General features: G+C 43.5%; 1 protein-coding gene across 6 annotated transcripts in view; it reads right to left on the reverse strand.

Moving 5' to 3' along the window:
• Positions 1-17,082, reverse strand: part of ephb3b (eph receptor B3b) — a 57,995-nt gene that overhangs the window by 23,089 nt on the left and 17,824 nt on the right. For all 6 annotated transcript variants that reach the window (XM_086263280.1, XM_086263278.1, XM_086263276.1 and 3 more), the window contains exons 2-3: positions 6,982-7,046; positions 1,809-2,481 (exon numbers count right to left, since the gene is read on the reverse strand). In XM_086263280.1, the coding sequence (XP_086119406.1) occupies positions 1,809-2,481; positions 6,982-7,046 (738 nt within the window). The remainder of the gene's footprint in view (positions 1-1,808; positions 2,482-6,981; positions 7,047-17,082) is intronic.

Here is a 17,082-nt window from a genome sequence, read left to right on the forward strand (position 1 = left end):
CAGAACAAATTGCAAGCTAATTCTGAGCTCACAGGGCAAGAAAAAAAATATTTTTAACTGTTAGCAAAGATGTTGAAGAAGCATTCCCGTTAAAGGAAGCCTCTTTTTTTACACCAAAAGGTTGAAAGCGCTGATCAATCACTTCCAGCGAGTAAAGGGGTCATCCTGTTCCTTTTATCTATTTTCCCTTAGAGGAACCATTAAAGAATGAGGAAGAAAGACAGACAAGGGGGTAGAGCGAAAAGGGAGGGAGAGGTGGAAGAGGTGGAGGCATAGAAAATGCTAATCCTGTAGGACCCCCACCTCCCCTCTTCCTCGCTCCCCTGTGTCTTATCCTCTCATGCAGAACATAGAGCTTAAGGAACTGATTAAAATGTATGCTGAAATTGGAAAGTCTGAGGCATGAAAAAGTAAAGAATATTGGGGGTAAAAAATGTGCAGCTAATGAGTGGGAAGGCAAAAAAGGCTCATCGATTAATATTAATACTGACATCCTTACTGTAACTCTAGTGGCTTATTAATGAGCACAACGGCCTTCAGATTAGGAAGGAATTGGAGAAGTAAAGACTGGCGCAGAGAGAAATGAAGAGCTGCAAGAGATACTGTATGCTAGGAGGACAGAAAAAGCACGGAAAAAGGGTGATGAGAAATGAGCATGGAATAATATAGAAGGAGAGGAAGGAAAAGGAGAGAGGACCTAACGAGAACAAGAAAGCGAGATTTATCCCTTGTGGTTTCTAGTGATTAGAGAGCATTTTATCAGCGGCCAGTCACCAGAGCTTCAACCTTGAGGTGCCAGAAACAAACAAATGAGTTTTTAACCACGTTCACTTTAGATATACTACACTCTCCCCTTTGTCTCGTGCAAACACTCTCCTTCTAAAGGTGAGCGCATATTCAGTATCCACCCACTCCTGGAGTGGAGTGGATACAAAATATAAGGCCTGTGCAGCGTCATCGCTTTCTTCTATTATAGGAAGAAGGACCCAGACAGGCAGGGATCACCGCCGAAGTCGAAGCCCAGCGAACACGCACGGGGCACCTTGCATTCACGTGATCAATAACCTCACCAGATCGCTCTTTCACTCTTCACACACTTTCTGCACGCCCAGGCCTAATTTTACACCCACGTACACACAAGCACAAGTTTTTCCATTTATCCTTCATTATTCTCATGCTGTCACCTGCACTCCATTTCAGTCGGGACCTTGCTGTTTAAATTTACCTTTCTCTTTCACCTCTGTGAACCTGTCATGTTTTCCATCAGACCTGAAGCCATTAGCCACTCGCTTTCATAAAGAGACAACACACTGCGCATTCATTTTGCAACCAACCTCAAGGCAAAACTGAGGTCACGGGAGTGCGTAGCCCTGCTAGTCTGTATTATTATAGCTTGTAATCACTGGATTAACATGTCAAAAGAAAACAAGATAAAATAAATTATTCATTACGATGTGTTGAGTGAACAATCCAGCATAAAACAGTGTATCCTGTAGCCAAAATAATGTCCAATTAATCTCTCAGGCAATCAGTGTGTTTTTTTCCACAGCAGTTAAGTCTTTGTGAAGACTAGGACCACTAGTCTAATACCATTCCATGTTCCCAAAATGTAAACGTAAATGTCTTCTCATATGATCTTCGTAAGAAGGCTCCATCCTGAAATCTGAGGACTGTAACATAAGATGAAGTAGCACACTATTCTGTTGTGGGTTTGAACCTTGAGCAACCTGTTGAAGAATGTCTAATCCACTTAATCCGCCACAACACGTCATAAACTGACCTAAATTATATATTGTGAAAACACTCACCTTGACACTGGGTGTCCTTCATGGCCGGTTCAAAACCAGCCATGCAGGTACAGGCTCCTACAGGAACCATCCACTCCCCATCTCCGTTGCAATAAAGCTTCAGCGGCACAGACACCTCCAAGGCATTGGGGACACAAGTTCCTGGGGCTATCACCAGCGATGTCGCTTCAGCCCCCGTTGCCGTTTCGGGAAATACGGCGAAGTTGGCGATTGTGGTGGAGCACTTCTTATAAAACACTCTGACTGAGATGAGCGACATGCAAGCACCGAGATCCTGGAAGGCCAAGTAGAAGCCAGCTTTGGACAGCGGGCCAAAACTTCTGACTTTCGTGTTTACCCGTCCAGACTCGAGCATGGAAAAACTCTCATCTGGGGCGATGGTGTCAACCTTCGCATAAGGGTTCTCCATCCAGAAAGGGCTGGTAGCCGTAGCTGAATCCGAGTCAGACTCATAGTAGAAGAGGTTAAATGTTTCTTTGCAGGAACCAGGGATGTTGGGAATGCTGTTGCAGTCACGCACTGTGAATTTCATCTCCACATATACGCGCAGTACATCTTTTCGCGGGATGAAGTCGCTACGTAGCCAGTTATTTTGGTTGAGCTCACGTACATTGCAGACTTGATACGTCCGGATGGGGTTCATGGCATCGTCGTAGCCACTGACCTCTTCCCACTGAAAAGAAATCAGATGAAGAACATGAAAAATTAGCAGCTGTAAATGTCTGATAGATATTGAGTTGCTGCGGGGCATCTTCCATCGAACCTAGATGAGCTACATTAAATCAAGTGGCATAAAAAGCAAGTGATTAAAGTACCAGGACACAAGTCATGAGGGAGCGAGAATTGGACTTTTTCAGTTTAGCTGTATTTCTTTTACTTCCATTCCCTTGCTTTTGCCATGATGCACCTTTCATTCCTGATTAGTGTGGCGAAAAGCCAGGCACAAGGACTGCAAATTCATCACAATTACAGGAACCTGTCACCTCCTCGCCACAGAGCCACCAAAGCATGTTTACCTCATATCTGTTTGGAAGAACCAGCCACACTGCTTCACAACCAATTACGCTTCAATTACCGAGCAATGACTGCAACGTCCTCTAATAAAAGCGGGGAAAAGGCGGCAGTTAACCTTCATGCTTTTCTGTTTTTACACTCTACATCTTTCAATGCTACTACAGTACCCAGGGGGTGAATTACTCGGGATAAAATGGGATTAAATGTTCTAAACTTTGATTACCAGCTTCATTAAATGAGTGCAAGCAAACCAGACTGTAAAAGCTTTGCTGTGAGACGCGTTAATGTTATGTCTTTTCTTCTTCTTCTTCTTTTTTTCAATCTCGAATGAGGACACCGCGATTAAATCATTTCACTTCAAACAGCAATTCCTGTGTGTATAATATATCTAAGTGTGTGCGTGTGTGTTTGCGTGCGTGTGTGCGCACGCTGAGGGATCTGCTCCCCTTTCTTTTATCAGACAAACATTTGAGTCAAAGTATTTTTAGACACGTTTAAATACAACAGTAGTTAACAGTGCTATGCAAAAGACGTGCCAGTGCTTTAGAGCATTAAATGTAGAGGGAACAGGGGAGGAAAATAATACTAGAGAAGGGAATAATGGGTGGCTGTAGCTTATGAGGTAGAGCGGGTCACCTACTAATCAGAAGGTTGGTGGTTTGATTGCCAGCTGCACCAGTCTGCATACCAAAGTATCCTTGGGCAAGATCCTGAATCCTAAGTTGCTCTGATGCATTCACTGGAGTGTGAATGTGTGAGAATGTGAGACATTGAAAAAAATGATGTATGGATGGGGCAAGTTCTATAAAGTGCTTTGAGTGACTATATATAAACCATTTACCAATAAGTCACAGGGCAGTCAAAAGCTAACACACCACTTTGCATTTAGGTATTGATCATTATTAATCTCTGCTTCTACCAGACGTTTTTTCCTGCCAAAAGCTAGTTTTTCCTTCCTACTGTTGCCAAGTGCTTGCTCAGAATTTGTTTGATTTTGGGGGTTTTCTCTGTATTACTGTAGGGTCGTTACCTTGCAATATCCTCAAGCGCCTTGAGATGACTGCTAAAACTATACACCAAATGCATAGTGCATATTTAGCGTAACTGGTGGTGAACTCGCTACCTGAACCTGAGACATTGCTATATGAGATATCTATAGTAAAATTAAATCTCTACAGTTATGTTCTTGGGGCTGGATTGTACCTCAAAGCATTTGCCTTCCTCAACACTCGGGTAAATAGATACCGCTTTTCCTCTTCAGAGCCAGTCGTTTCCTTCTGAGCTTGAAGCATCTTAATTAAGGCTGTGATATGGATGTGGTGGAGACAAGGCTATTCATCCAAGACCGTGGAGGCCATAAGGGACACAGGGGGAAGAATGGGTGTAGTTTGGCTGTGGCATTAAAATGATGGCCCCACAAGAGCGGGAGAGAAGGAGGAAGCGACCAGAGGGAATCGATAATCACCAGCCAGGTCAATGGAATGGCTAAAAGCATGAAGTGTCAATGGGTATTTAGTTTAGTGTAATAAATCACCCTGCGCAAAAGAGCAATGCGGCCAAGTGTTTTGTGGCTGTGCGTTTGTATAAATTTGCTCATGCGAGCTTGTCTGGCCAAGTTTGTGCTCACTCTGTGTGTTTGTTTGAGAGTATATATATATGTATAGGTGTGGGTCTGTTTGTGTATGCGTGCAGTTAGAAAGGGGTCAACCAACCCCCCGTCAGACATGCACCAGTGGGCAAACAATCTGAGAGCCTGATTACCAAGCCTGAATGAATTAAGCATGTTGTGCAAAAAAGGGTCAAGTTTCTTGGCGTCGATTTTCAACAAGATGAATTGTTATGCAAGATTGGCGAGCCTCTCTGTTTTCTCTTTGTCCTTTCCAATCAAAGCTTTAACTTTCACCTCCAGATGGCAACGCACGGGCCTTACACATTGCACATTTTGGTGCAACAATAATTCTCAAAATCATCATTTAAAGCTGTTTTTTTTGCCAGTTTTATCATGTTTTTTCATCCTTCGACCTTGGATGAATTAAAAGAGAACATTTACTCTAAGAAACCTTCATGGCAACATGGATAAACTATTATTATTAGCTTTAGGCATTGCCTGAAATGCTGAAAGTTCCAACAAGCTCAATGCAACCAATTAGTGTGTTTTTATTTTGTTGTTTGTTTAGCCGGTTCAATAATCCCACTAAGGCTAATTTAATACTGTTCCAGCTTGTTTATGACACGTTTTGTGCAGGGAAGGTGGTCTTGTGAAGGAGACAGTCATATACCGACAATACTTATTATCTCTGTAGGCTCGCTAACTTCAGATATTGTTGTCAACGTATGCTTAGGGAAAGCCCTGTGGGTATCATTCCGGGTCTGAGGAGAGCTACTCAGCGGAATTCCCCCTTCTTCGCCCATCTGGTTTGGAACATAAACGGCATGATTTATAGACAAATATTCACACGTCACACATGGAGGCATAATGAATGCTGGAAATCCAAACGCATCAACCAAACTGGTGCTGAGCTGCATGCATCCATGCCTCATACAGAGATGCTACAGTCTATAAAGACAGATGCAGACAGACTGAGAAATGCACATACCATAGCAAACAGAGACGTGAAAGAATATACTAAAAGAATGTGTGTAAAACACAACAACCTAGTGTTGGAGCATGTAAAGACACTTCCTTACGATTATCAGCGCTTACAAACACAGCTTCTGTGTAGCTTTATGTTTGTAGTTTCATTTGCATGTGTTTTGCAATGTTATTTAAAAAGATGGAGACGATATGATTCGTGTTTGGCATGAATGAGAGAATGTGTAGTGTTAGATTTGCTTTTTGAGGAACTGATTTTCTTGTCTCATACACTCTTTCCTTCTTGACGCACGGACATTGCTCTGGATTTTCCTGAAACCCTGTCTCTCTCTCTCTCTCTCTTTCTCTCTCGTCCCTTTCCCCGCAGGCTGCTTTGTTTGTCCTCTTATCCACGGCATCGGTTTCTCTTAAACACTCGTCACACACAACAAAAACAGGTTGGGTCGTTCCCACCGCAAGACTGCGAGAGCAAACAAACATGTATACAATAAAAGTCTGCGTGAAGAAAGGAACAAGGCAACACGGACGATTGATTTTGCGAGAGCGAGGGACTGAGAGTGAAAGTGAGGGAGGGAGGGAAAAAATAAAAGGAGGGAAAACGCGCACACAAACACACAAAGGGTGGAAAAATAACTCAGGGACAACAAATGCTGTCTGTGGCACATTCTGCTGCAAACACACACCCACCCAAAAAAAAGGGCCAAGGGGACAAATTCATCTCCACCCTTTTGGCAGGTAATGTGGGAAATCTGGATTGCAAAAGGGCAGCTACTGTATGTACATCTACTGAGAAGGAGCATCTGTTGTAGGATTGTTGGAACAGAAACAGAGAGGCATGTTTTTTAGGTTCCTAAACCATGTCTGCCTGGACTTCGTGGGAGCATCACCGCTGCATTGTAGCGTAACAGGATGAAGAGGTGTGTGTGTGTTTGGAGGGAAGGGGGAACAGAAATGGGACATGCCAGGCTGTGAGAGGGTTTGTCCTCCTGATTGTTTACAGCTGAGGTGGCTAGTGTGTGTCTGGCACAGTGAATGTTTAATGGCTAGGCGAAAAGGAGCATAAGGAGGGTGGGTGACTTTGAACAGCTGGGGAAGAATCCTCTGACAAGTGTGTTGTGGTAAGAGCAAAAATATACTAAAAAAAAGGGGGCCCATCGTTCAAAACACAAGGGCCAAGTCAGAGGACCACACAAAGGCAAGGGAGGAGTGCTGGCAGTCTTTGAAGTATATCCGAGGAGGGGTCGAGGCTCTTTTTGCCTCATTGTGGAGACCACATGGGAAAGCCATGTGAGGCTGTCATGGACACTTTGTGTAAGGTAGATTTGGGTGCTGAGACATTTATCAGCGTTTAAAAGGGAACTTCATGACAACACCAATGCTTTTTTTTTTTGCATTTTTCAAGAGGAGGCAAGAGGGAGTCAATCAGGTCAGTCAGGTGAATTAGATGTCAGTGCATCATTTGTTTTGCTGCCTAAAATATTTTAATTGCATCAAATGGTAAAACATAGCCTGGAGTATTGCTCATTATTAACACAACACAATGCACACTATGCCCAGTAAACTCACCCCAGTCTCAGGATGTGCAGTCCAAGCCAGTTCTGTCGTGGCCCACTTTGTGTCCATCAACGTCTCTGAAAAATGGAAGCAGAAAGAAAACAACACAATCAAACAAGGAAGAAAAAAAGAGATCAGTAGAACTTTCAGTTGTTTTACAACAATCTCATAAAACTTGCAAAATGATCCAAGGAACAGATACGAGGCTCTGACCAAAGCTGCTTTCAGAAAACTGTGTGAATAAAGGACACACAAGCTCACAACTAACTGAATTGATTTAGACAAAGGAGTACTTTATGTGCAAGTGAGTATGTGTGGGTGTGTGTGAGTGAATGTATTATAAATGAAACACGAGACAAAGGTCCCGATAGGTGATCAGTGAGGTATTGTGTGATATTTTACTGTTGCTCCTCATTAAGCTAATTAGTCCCAATTAGGTGTTTCCCTTAAACAAAGCTCTCACTGCGAAACAGTTCCGCTTCCCACAGAACACGTGACACACAGACACACACTTGATAAGATATAGACACAGTTGTAAAACTCAAGATATACAACCCAACAGAATACTTGAATGGAGAGCAGGGGCAATAAATTTCGGTGTCACAAAAGAGGAGCTCTCGAGTGGAACAGAGGTCGGTAAACTTCAATAGGATTCGTTTTGCGTCAATACTTGAAGGCACTTCAGTTTAGAACATTCTTACACGTATCTATATGCCACACACGGGGGATTTCACACACAAAAACATCAACAAATGGCTCGCGCAAGTTGAAGTGGACAGAGGATCTCCCCTGCAAAACCGTTTTTGCTCTCCACTTTCCACTTTCTTGTTTCTACTGGCAGAGATGGGAGCTTTGCGAGAGCGGGGAAGGAAGACTATAAATGTTGAGTCTTTTACTACCTGGCGCTCAAGGCATGATGTGCAGCCACCGTTATTATCTCAACCGCTGTGCTGTTCTACAAGATAGTGAAAGATGATGAAACGGTGCAGCCAGTGAGTGCTTGGTCATCAAATGAAGTTTGAGATTTTCCAAGTCTTTGCAGACTTCTTTTTTTTGGCTTGCTAACTAATTGTAAATAGGTCCTAGGTATAAGTACAATACTATAACTCAAGGATTTTTACCACACATCAAGCAACTGCTACATTCAGGCAAACAAAAAGAACTTCAAGCCCCTTGTGAATTATATCTAACTTTGTCCAAGTGTTATGCTCTTACAACGGGGAAGTCCCACTCATTTTCACCCCTGCAGACTTTGACTGAAAAAGGTCTAAAACTGTCACCATGAGCCAAATCAAAGCCTTTATCATAAGTGATTCCTTTTGCTTAGCGGGTTTGCAATATTCTCAATGTGTTTCCAGTGTTAAAGCAGGGAACTCATGAACGTGGTGTTTGCTAAGAGCTCCCTTTGTAACCAGATGTAGCCACATGTGAGCAACTGAGGGCCTGCTTGTGTTTTCTCAGAGAATGGGCCAGCACTCACTAGCTGCAGGACTTCCTGTGACTCATACTGTGACAGTGTGTGATTTGGGACCTGTTACTGACAGCCGTGCAGGTAGGTAAGCCGGTGAGGTGAAAATTATATATGTTTGCCGCCTGGTACTTATTATTACAAGTCGGCCTTGTGTTTGATGCGCTCGCTTGTCATTAGAGCTGGCCTCGCTGAAAATGACAGCACGGCAAAACGCAAAGATGAACGGGGAGGGAAGGAATGGGATGCGGGGATGAAGCAGAAGGGACGTGACGTGAAAGAGAGATAGATATGCAAAGTGCAAACAGACACACCTGTCCAGCCTGACTCAGTGGTTGGGACAGCAGATGATTCGAGACCGCACACTCATCGCTGAAACCCTCCTTTCTTGCTGCATCTGCATTGTTTGATCTGGCCGGGGTTGTGTTTTGTGTGCGTGCATAACTGTGTGCTTGCAAGTCTGTGTCAGAGGACAATTGTATGTGTGTGTATTTGGTGCAAAGTCCTGCATTGTGCCCAAAGTGGAGCACCAATCCTGAGTCAATGGGCCAGAGCAAAAGTGGTGAATGACCCTGACCTAACCCGGCCGCTCCCTCTCTGTCAGTGTATGTGTGTCAGGATGTGTGTGTGTGTGTGTGTGTGTGTGTATGGGTGCCTGCCATGCTCTGTCCACTATATTGCTGTGATTTTAAATAACACACCTGGCATTACAAGCACATTGTAAGAATAAAGCCTGGACTGAAAGTCCAAGCATCTTAAAATTATCTAATACACGGACAAAAAAAATCTAATAAAGTGTGCAAAGCAGACTCGTACAGATAATAAAGGACAAGAAGGAGGCAGAAGGAACTAGATTATAGAGCGAAAGGTATTCTGTAAAGGAAACAAGCCCTGAAAGCTTAGAAGACTATAATGGCAGCACGACTTAAGGGCCCGAGTGAGACAAAAGAAAAATAAATGGAAAGAAAACCAGAAGGACAAGTCGGTTAAGAAAAAAAACAAATCTCAATTAGACTCTGAGATGATTTCTAAACACACTGAGTGCACTGGTTTGCCTTCTATGCATTTCATTTTACTCTTTCAAATCTTGTAAATTGAGATAGGGGAAAATTGAAGGGAGCAAACAAAGGAAATCAGGCAAACGAACATGCAAATTGGCTGCTGTAAATCACACACATGGTGAGAGGGAGGCATCGATGGGTCACAAACAGAGAGGCACAAGGCTTCACTTTTCTCACACTTTCTCCTTTTTTCAATCTCTTTCTCAACCAACTCTCCCAGTTTGTTATGTTTCTTCTACTTGTCCCACTTTTCTCTCCTACTTCAACTAAAAAAAATTGTTTTTTTAAAATCTCCTTCTCTTTTCTCTGCCTTCGACGCCAATATCTGCAGCCGTGCTCCTGTGTTCTTGCTGCACAGTGATGTGACATGCGCTGTTCAGGGGGGTGTTTTTCAACCCCCTGTTGCTCACAAAGACTTTTCAATTAGCGAGTCACTGTTTGAGTAACCTAAGGATTGCTTTAGTAAAGTGTTATTTATGGTAGAGGTCAAATGCACCGGGGATTATCATAAAAACCATGGGGGGAAAAAAACGGCTGTGACATTTGTTTTCTCTGTGTCCTCTGACTGTGTGAGAAAAATTGTAGGAATACAAACAGGCTTGGAGAGATCGCACTCTGGCAAATAAATGCACACACACACACACACACACACACACACACACACACACACACACACAAACACACACACACACGCACACACACATGCATACAGACACGCATGCAAAGCCAAACCCCTACACTCTAATCCTGTAATGACAGGGCAGGCCTAATAACAGGGGAGGGCACTGAAGCGTTCGTCCTTATGGCCGCATCCAACGTACGAGCACGCACACGCGCACACGCATACACAGAGTTACAAGCCTCTTAAAATATTTCTTTGTTCAAACAAGCAGACTTCTTAAAAGAAAGAAAAAAGAGAAGGAGAAGAGCAGGAAAAGAGAAGAAAGGCTATTATTGAGAGGGAGGAATGCGCAGTCGTTTTCAGGGTGAAGGCTGCAGGTCACAGGGAGCACACAGGTGAGTGATTTAGCTCAGGTCTTGCTTTGAGCTTCTGAGTGTGGATGTCTTTGGTATGTGTGATTCTTCAAAATTCAGACAGCAGTCACCAAACTAATATTTTTAATGAAATGTTCTTTTCCCACCTTGACAATCAAGCCGACTAAGTTCTCTGCTATTAGTGCAAAACAAAACGGCTTCACCTTAGAAATTACCACTAACTTGTGTGTTAATGAAACGTGACAAAAGCAAGATTTTGCGTCCAGGAAAACCCATAATAACATAAAAATAAACTCAACTCCAAACCCTAATGACTCCCTTCCCATAATCCTTTGCTCGGGGCTTCTTCAGTAGTTAATTATCTTCTCCCCACCTCTCCTCTGAGTTGCTTTTGTTGTTGTTTTTTTGTATCTTTTTTTTTTGCAGTCGAAGAGACCAAGCACATGGCAACCTGGCATGGGGTAGCCACTCCATTAAAATACTATGCCGTCTGGTTGCCAAACACTTGAGCCTCTGTTTAGCCACTGAAACAGTGGAAAGTGTCAACACTGAGAGCGAGGACCCCACACTCAACTTATTAGCGCTATTAGCCTGATTGCTTTGTGCGCTATCTTTGTTGGCTCCACTTTTGTCATCCAGTGCGAGGCTGAGGCAGAGAAAGAGGAAGCGGGGCAGGAAAAAAAGGAAAGCGGGAGGAGAGATGCTATTCAAATTCAAATCGTCCGAGCAGTCTTTTTTGCCTTTGTGCGAGGCCAGAGGGCGATGATTAGGAGAAGTCCCCTCCATTTTATAGCTAGACCTCCCCTTCAGCATCCCCACACCCCCACTCCCCCTGTGTGCACACACACACACACACACACACACACACACACACACACACACACACACACACACACAGTCACGGTAATTGGTTGCTGCAACATGGACAAGCCAAGGAGTTGATTCCTCTGTGGAATTCCTGAAGGGACTCGCCTCCCATGACAACAACCCCCCCACCTCCCATTAGCACAAATACACACACAGACACACACACATACTTCATCCTACTACTGCAGTCAGTCATCACACAATGGCTGTCACAAAAGAGGTGTGTCCTGCCTGTATGCTAACAGGGAATGCTGCTGGAGCTTCATGAGTAAGTTGTCTTTACCTCTCTGTCGTTTTCTCTTATTTATTTATTAAATATAGTTTTTTCATCACTGGAAACGTCAAATTAAATTAAATCTTTGCTCTATGAATACGTGGCTGCGACCTTGCCCTCGGTTACCTTCCCTTCATCAAGGGATATCTCAAGGCTGAATACCTTTTTTGTGCATTGGGAGGGGGGGGGGGGGGGGGGGTTGAACGTCTGTCTGCTTATCCCACCTTGTCTCCGGAGGCAATGTCTGTCAAGCATCTCTTACCTGTCGACACTTTTGTGATAAATAAACAAAAAACAAACAGCTTTTTTTTCTTTTTGCTGTGAGATGCTTTTAGAGAGCAGAGCTGAGCAAAGTGGTTGAAATGGAAAAAGAAAGGGCTTTGATCGCAGCAAGGAGGATGCAAGCTAGCGAAGCTGAGCCAATACATAGGCCTATGTGTGTGTGTGTGTGTGTGTGTGTGTGTGTGTGTGTGTGTGTGCATGTGTGTGTGTGTGTGTGTGTGTGTGCGTGTGTGTGTGCCTGCTTCAAACTGAGGAGGGGTATAGCCTCATTCAGAAGTCTCATCTAGTTCCTGTCCTGTCAGTGGAACCGGCTTCTTTGTCTTAACCCACCCCCACCCCTCCTTCGCTGTCTTTCTCTCTCTCACTCACTCATTCCTTCTGTCCTTCTCTCATCTGTCTCCTTCCCTCTCTTCACCCCTCCCTCCCCCCTTTTACTTCTAATTACTAACCGCAGAGGATCTGACGAACAGGTAGCCCTCAGGGCAGCTGTCTACAAAACCAGGTGTGCCTTTACGGGTGGGAACACATGTTTGTCAGTACGTGTGCGTGTTTGAGTGAATAAGTGCATGTGTGTACGTCGGGCCTTAGTTTGACTCACAGAATTTCTGTTTAGCTTACTGCATAGTTGTGTGGCATTCTGACTGAGTTAATTACTACACAACCCAGTTAACTGTTAATATAACTGGTTTTCTGGGAATGCTTGAAATCCCCCTCTCCTCACCTTAACTAACCCGAGCCTGAGACCCAGCACTCGCAGGAGCCGACACTGTGCCGTGGTTTTATTGGACGGCTCTGTGTTTTGCCTGCTTTTGAATAAGTCGCAGCACCTTCATCAGCAGTACTGACAACATAATACGTACCCACTCAAACACGCACATTCACAGTTGGGGGTGAGTCATTAGCGCTTGTTTTATTGGCTGACACAAGCACTTCGGATTGCCTTCAAAATCCAATGCTGCTAAGATTTAATGGAGGTCCTTCATAGTGAGTGTATCAGCATTTCATTAGGAGAGCGACCTCGGCTTTGTTACGGCGCCTCGACCTGATCAGTTATTCTTTTTATTGTTCTGAAAATATGAGTAGTCACAATAAGATCACATATCACATTACTTGGCTTTGTAGCTTATGCTTACAACTTCCATTTCCCATACTGCTTTTGTTTCATAACATCCGCTTATTGCTTTCTTCCTCTTGCTCTGCCTTACCACTGAATATAAACACTGCCTAGTCATATTCATATACTACTGTATGGAGCAGTATATGAGCAGATACAAGCTTCCACAACACTGCAGAGGCAATAGCGCAGTTTTCAGGGTGTTTTTTATAGTGTTTTCACAGTGATGCATCCTGTGTGACACAAAACTTACTCGAATTCATCCCCTACTGAAATATTCCCGCGGAGGAGTCATTCCAGCCACTGTGGATTTACCACACGGAGATGTCTGGCCTTGTCTTTTGAAATCTGAATATAGCTCTCTGTGATTTTTCTTACTCATTATTGAAAAAAAAGCATTACATCATGTACCATGCTCAGATCAGCTGAAACAGAACAGCACTTTTTACATTTACAGTTAAACTATCACGTACTTTGGCAAAAATGTCAAGAGGCAAATAGATAATTAAGGCTTCAGTAATGTTTTGTTGTAATCATCATTTTTAAGGTTTGGTGTAATATTTATCATTTACAACCTGCTCTGGAAAGGGCGTGTGCTTCGTTTGCAAATGATTACTTTAAGGGCATCAGGTCTGGCTTTGTTTAAAAACCAGCAGGAAATGGGCGCAAAACCAGATTTCTGTAGAAATGATTGGTGTTTACATCACCCAACATGGAAACTATTGCCTCAAACTTTGCCATAGATGAAGTATTTTTTTTGCTTACAGCCCTTCCTGGAAATTAATCGCCCCACTCTCCTTCTAGATTTTACAACATTTTAAATTTAACTCTAAGACTTTAAAAAAAATGCTGACAATTAACAGTGTTTAAGCAGAGCCCTCTAGTCCTGAATTAGATGGCTGAATTAATGCGAGCACTGGGTGAACTGCGCAGCGTGTGCCTCTGCGTGAGACGCTTAGATGCCATCATCAGATTTCCTGGCAAATGACTCAGCCGGCTGCAACTTAAAAATACAAGTTAGCGAGTAGCAGGTTTGCTTTTACCTCAAAGGCGTGCATATGGAAATGTGGCTCTCCTTATCAAACTCTGGGCATTTGGATGTGCGCTTTTCGTTGTTTTTATGCGAGTGAGGCCGCTGGAGCGGAGTAATTTGTCTTTTTGCATCTGCGTGGTTGTGTATGATGGAGTGTGTGTGCGTCGCTACAGCTGTTGATTTCATTTAGTGTTTACCCCACACTCCCTCTGAGGGGGCAGCAATACCTGGTATACGATTCATATTCAAAACGCTATATAGCACAACTGCAACCCGAATTAGATTGATTTACTAGACTGTAAAACAAATACACTGCATACTCATGTGCATGAACACGAGCAGCAACGCATGTCAAACTTCTATAAAAAGACTTCTTTTGATACAGATCTTCTAGCATGTGCACCTCAATTATTTTTCACTTATTTTTAAACTTCTACTGTGTAATACACAGATTTTTTTCACCAAGGCTTCCTTTTTGCAAAAGGGTTCAAAGCCTTGCTCAAGGGCACCTTGGCAGCTGTTGTGCAGTTCTGCAAACAGTACAGACTAAAATCATTATTTTACAAATAATTTACCACAATATTTTGAATTGTATAAAGTAAACAGCGGATTTTATATATATATATATATATATATATATATATATATAGCGTTAATCTCGTTAAAATGACATTAACGCCATAACGCGGCAAATCTCCCTTAACGAGTTACCGCGGATCGCCCCGTGCGTGCGGCTGGATGGCATCAACACGTTAACAAGCTAACTGCGCTAACGCACCAGGTCCCACGAATTGAGCATTGTGTGGCACATCCGACATACTGTTTTACTTTTGTCCATGACGCGCTTACCTTCAGGGTCATACTTCACATGAAAACCAAGATAGTTCCAAACGCCAGATATGAATGAGGGTGGGGGAGGTTCAATTTCGGGTAGCGTTGAGGCTTAGCTTCTGTCTTGCTAGCTTGCGCTGCAATCGACAGTGCAGCCTAGGCGGAGTAGTCGAACGCAGATCCACTAAGCGCTCAACACAGACAGTATCGTCAGAAGAAAAGTTGATAAAATAAATAAAAACAATTTGTATTGTTCGATACATATGCATACCGAACCGAAAGCACTGTATCGAACAGTTCAATATCAATACGAGTATCGTTGCACCCCTAATATATATATATATATATATATATATATATATATACACATAAATAAAACTTCTTTTTTTTGGTTTAGGTATAAAAATCAGACATTCATCTTTTTGCACTACCTGCCTATGAGTGTCTATCTGTGAGCTGAAGCTCTGGTGGATTTTGGGCATTAGTGGTCTAGGCTAATTGTGACAGGCGAGAGTCAGGGCTCTCTGCTACTTCCACTTAGCATAGCATATCTGGGGCTTTCTCAGCCATCAGTTCAGTCTTATATTTGATCTAATCAATCCCTCAGCACCACAACATTTGTTCAAAAACTGTAATTCACCCCAGATCAAAGCAAAAAGTAGTAGTTTTTGCAGCAATACTGAAATGTTGGAACATATATGCCAGATACAAAAGGGAGCAAAGGAGGGATGATCAGTGGAAAATTAAAGAGAAAAAAAGATGTGTATTGAATTCTTAGCACCTCCCAGTCCTCCACACAAAGTACAAAGAAAAGAACTACTGAACACTGTTTTATGTGAGATATGCAAAGGAGAATTAGGTGGAGTGAGGAAGCAGAATCGGAGGGAACACGGTTTGCTGCTTTGGGTGTGGCCGTTTTTGATTACAAAAAAATAACTCAATGCACATTCATTCATACTGGCATTGCTTAAAAGTCTTAATAGAATTCAGCAAAAATCAGACAGAGAGAATGAGGAAAGGAGGGAGGCAGGAGTCAGGGAAAACTGGGGGAGGGAAGGAGGGGGGAGAGAGGGATGGGAATGCAGAGAAAGGAAGAGATATTCAACGTACAGACAAAGCGAGGGGGTGCAAAGAGGAAAAAGATGGGAATGAAAGGCAAAGAGGGGCCAGTAAGGTAACAAAGGGGGTGGGGGGCGGACGGAGAGGAGAGGATGGAGAGCTGCTGCACGCTCTCTTGTATTCCCCACAGCCCCGGCACGTCTTTCTTTGCCACTGTGTCGCTGGCATGCTAACACGCTTTCGCCTTCAGAGACAGTATGTGACTGTGTGCATGTACACAACTGCAGTGTCTTCTGTATGTTTGTGTGCCTGCCTTGAGTGTCTGTGTTTAACATGCAGCCTGATGGGCTCATTGCCCTACTGCTGCCCAGGGAGCCATTGTCTAGTACTTTGCTGCTGTACTTCTCTGTTCTGCTCTCTCCTCCCTGGCCTTCCTCTGCTCCGCTGCCCTTTGCTAACCAAGGCATTCATTCATAACAGCTTGATAGCTGCCCTGGTATCAGTCTGTACAGATGATAGCAGCCCGGTTTCCGAAGCCAAATACCAAACAGCGATAGCAGCAACGTGCCCTTGGGGAATCTATGTGTGGATTTGAGGGGAAGCATTTCATTGGTGCAGAGCAGAGTGTTTGAAATACACCTGTATGAATGAATGTGCATTTGCTTGTATAGGTGGAAGCTGTTGATTATCTGACTGTCACGGGGGTGCTGGAAGCATAAACATACACAAGAGCGTGCACACATGCACACACCTTTTGTTCAATAGGAGATGGGCTATTGTGCTGCCTGTGCAGTCGGATTGTGTGCGAGCAGTTCCCTCACAGCTCTTAATAGCAGTTTTCAGGCAATTTTGTGTGTCAGCAGTGGCTGACTCAACAAACTCAAACACAGGGGAACACAAACCATACACTTACATAATACTAATGCATACACATTATCGGCAACACATACAAACAGAAAATGAGACATGTTATTAAGACTTATACACATGCACACAAATGCACACATACACACACACAAATCCTGTTTGTTCACTGGGGGTGTAGCCTAGAAAGAGCTGGAACCGGGCTTTGAATAAAAGCCGTGGCTTTTTGAATGGCTGAGCACCACAAGAAAAGGGCTTAGCAGC

The sequence above is a fragment of the Aulonocara sp. 'chitande type north' Nkhata Bay genome, linkage group LG15 (assembly GCF_057382095.1).
Source record: "Aulonocara sp. 'chitande type north' Nkhata Bay isolate Kocher_YH1m ecotype deep benthic linkage group LG15, A_spYH_male_GT1.1, whole genome shotgun sequence".
Classification (NCBI taxonomy): Eukaryota; Metazoa; Chordata; class Actinopteri; order Cichliformes; family Cichlidae; genus Aulonocara; species Aulonocara sp. 'chitande type north' Nkhata Bay.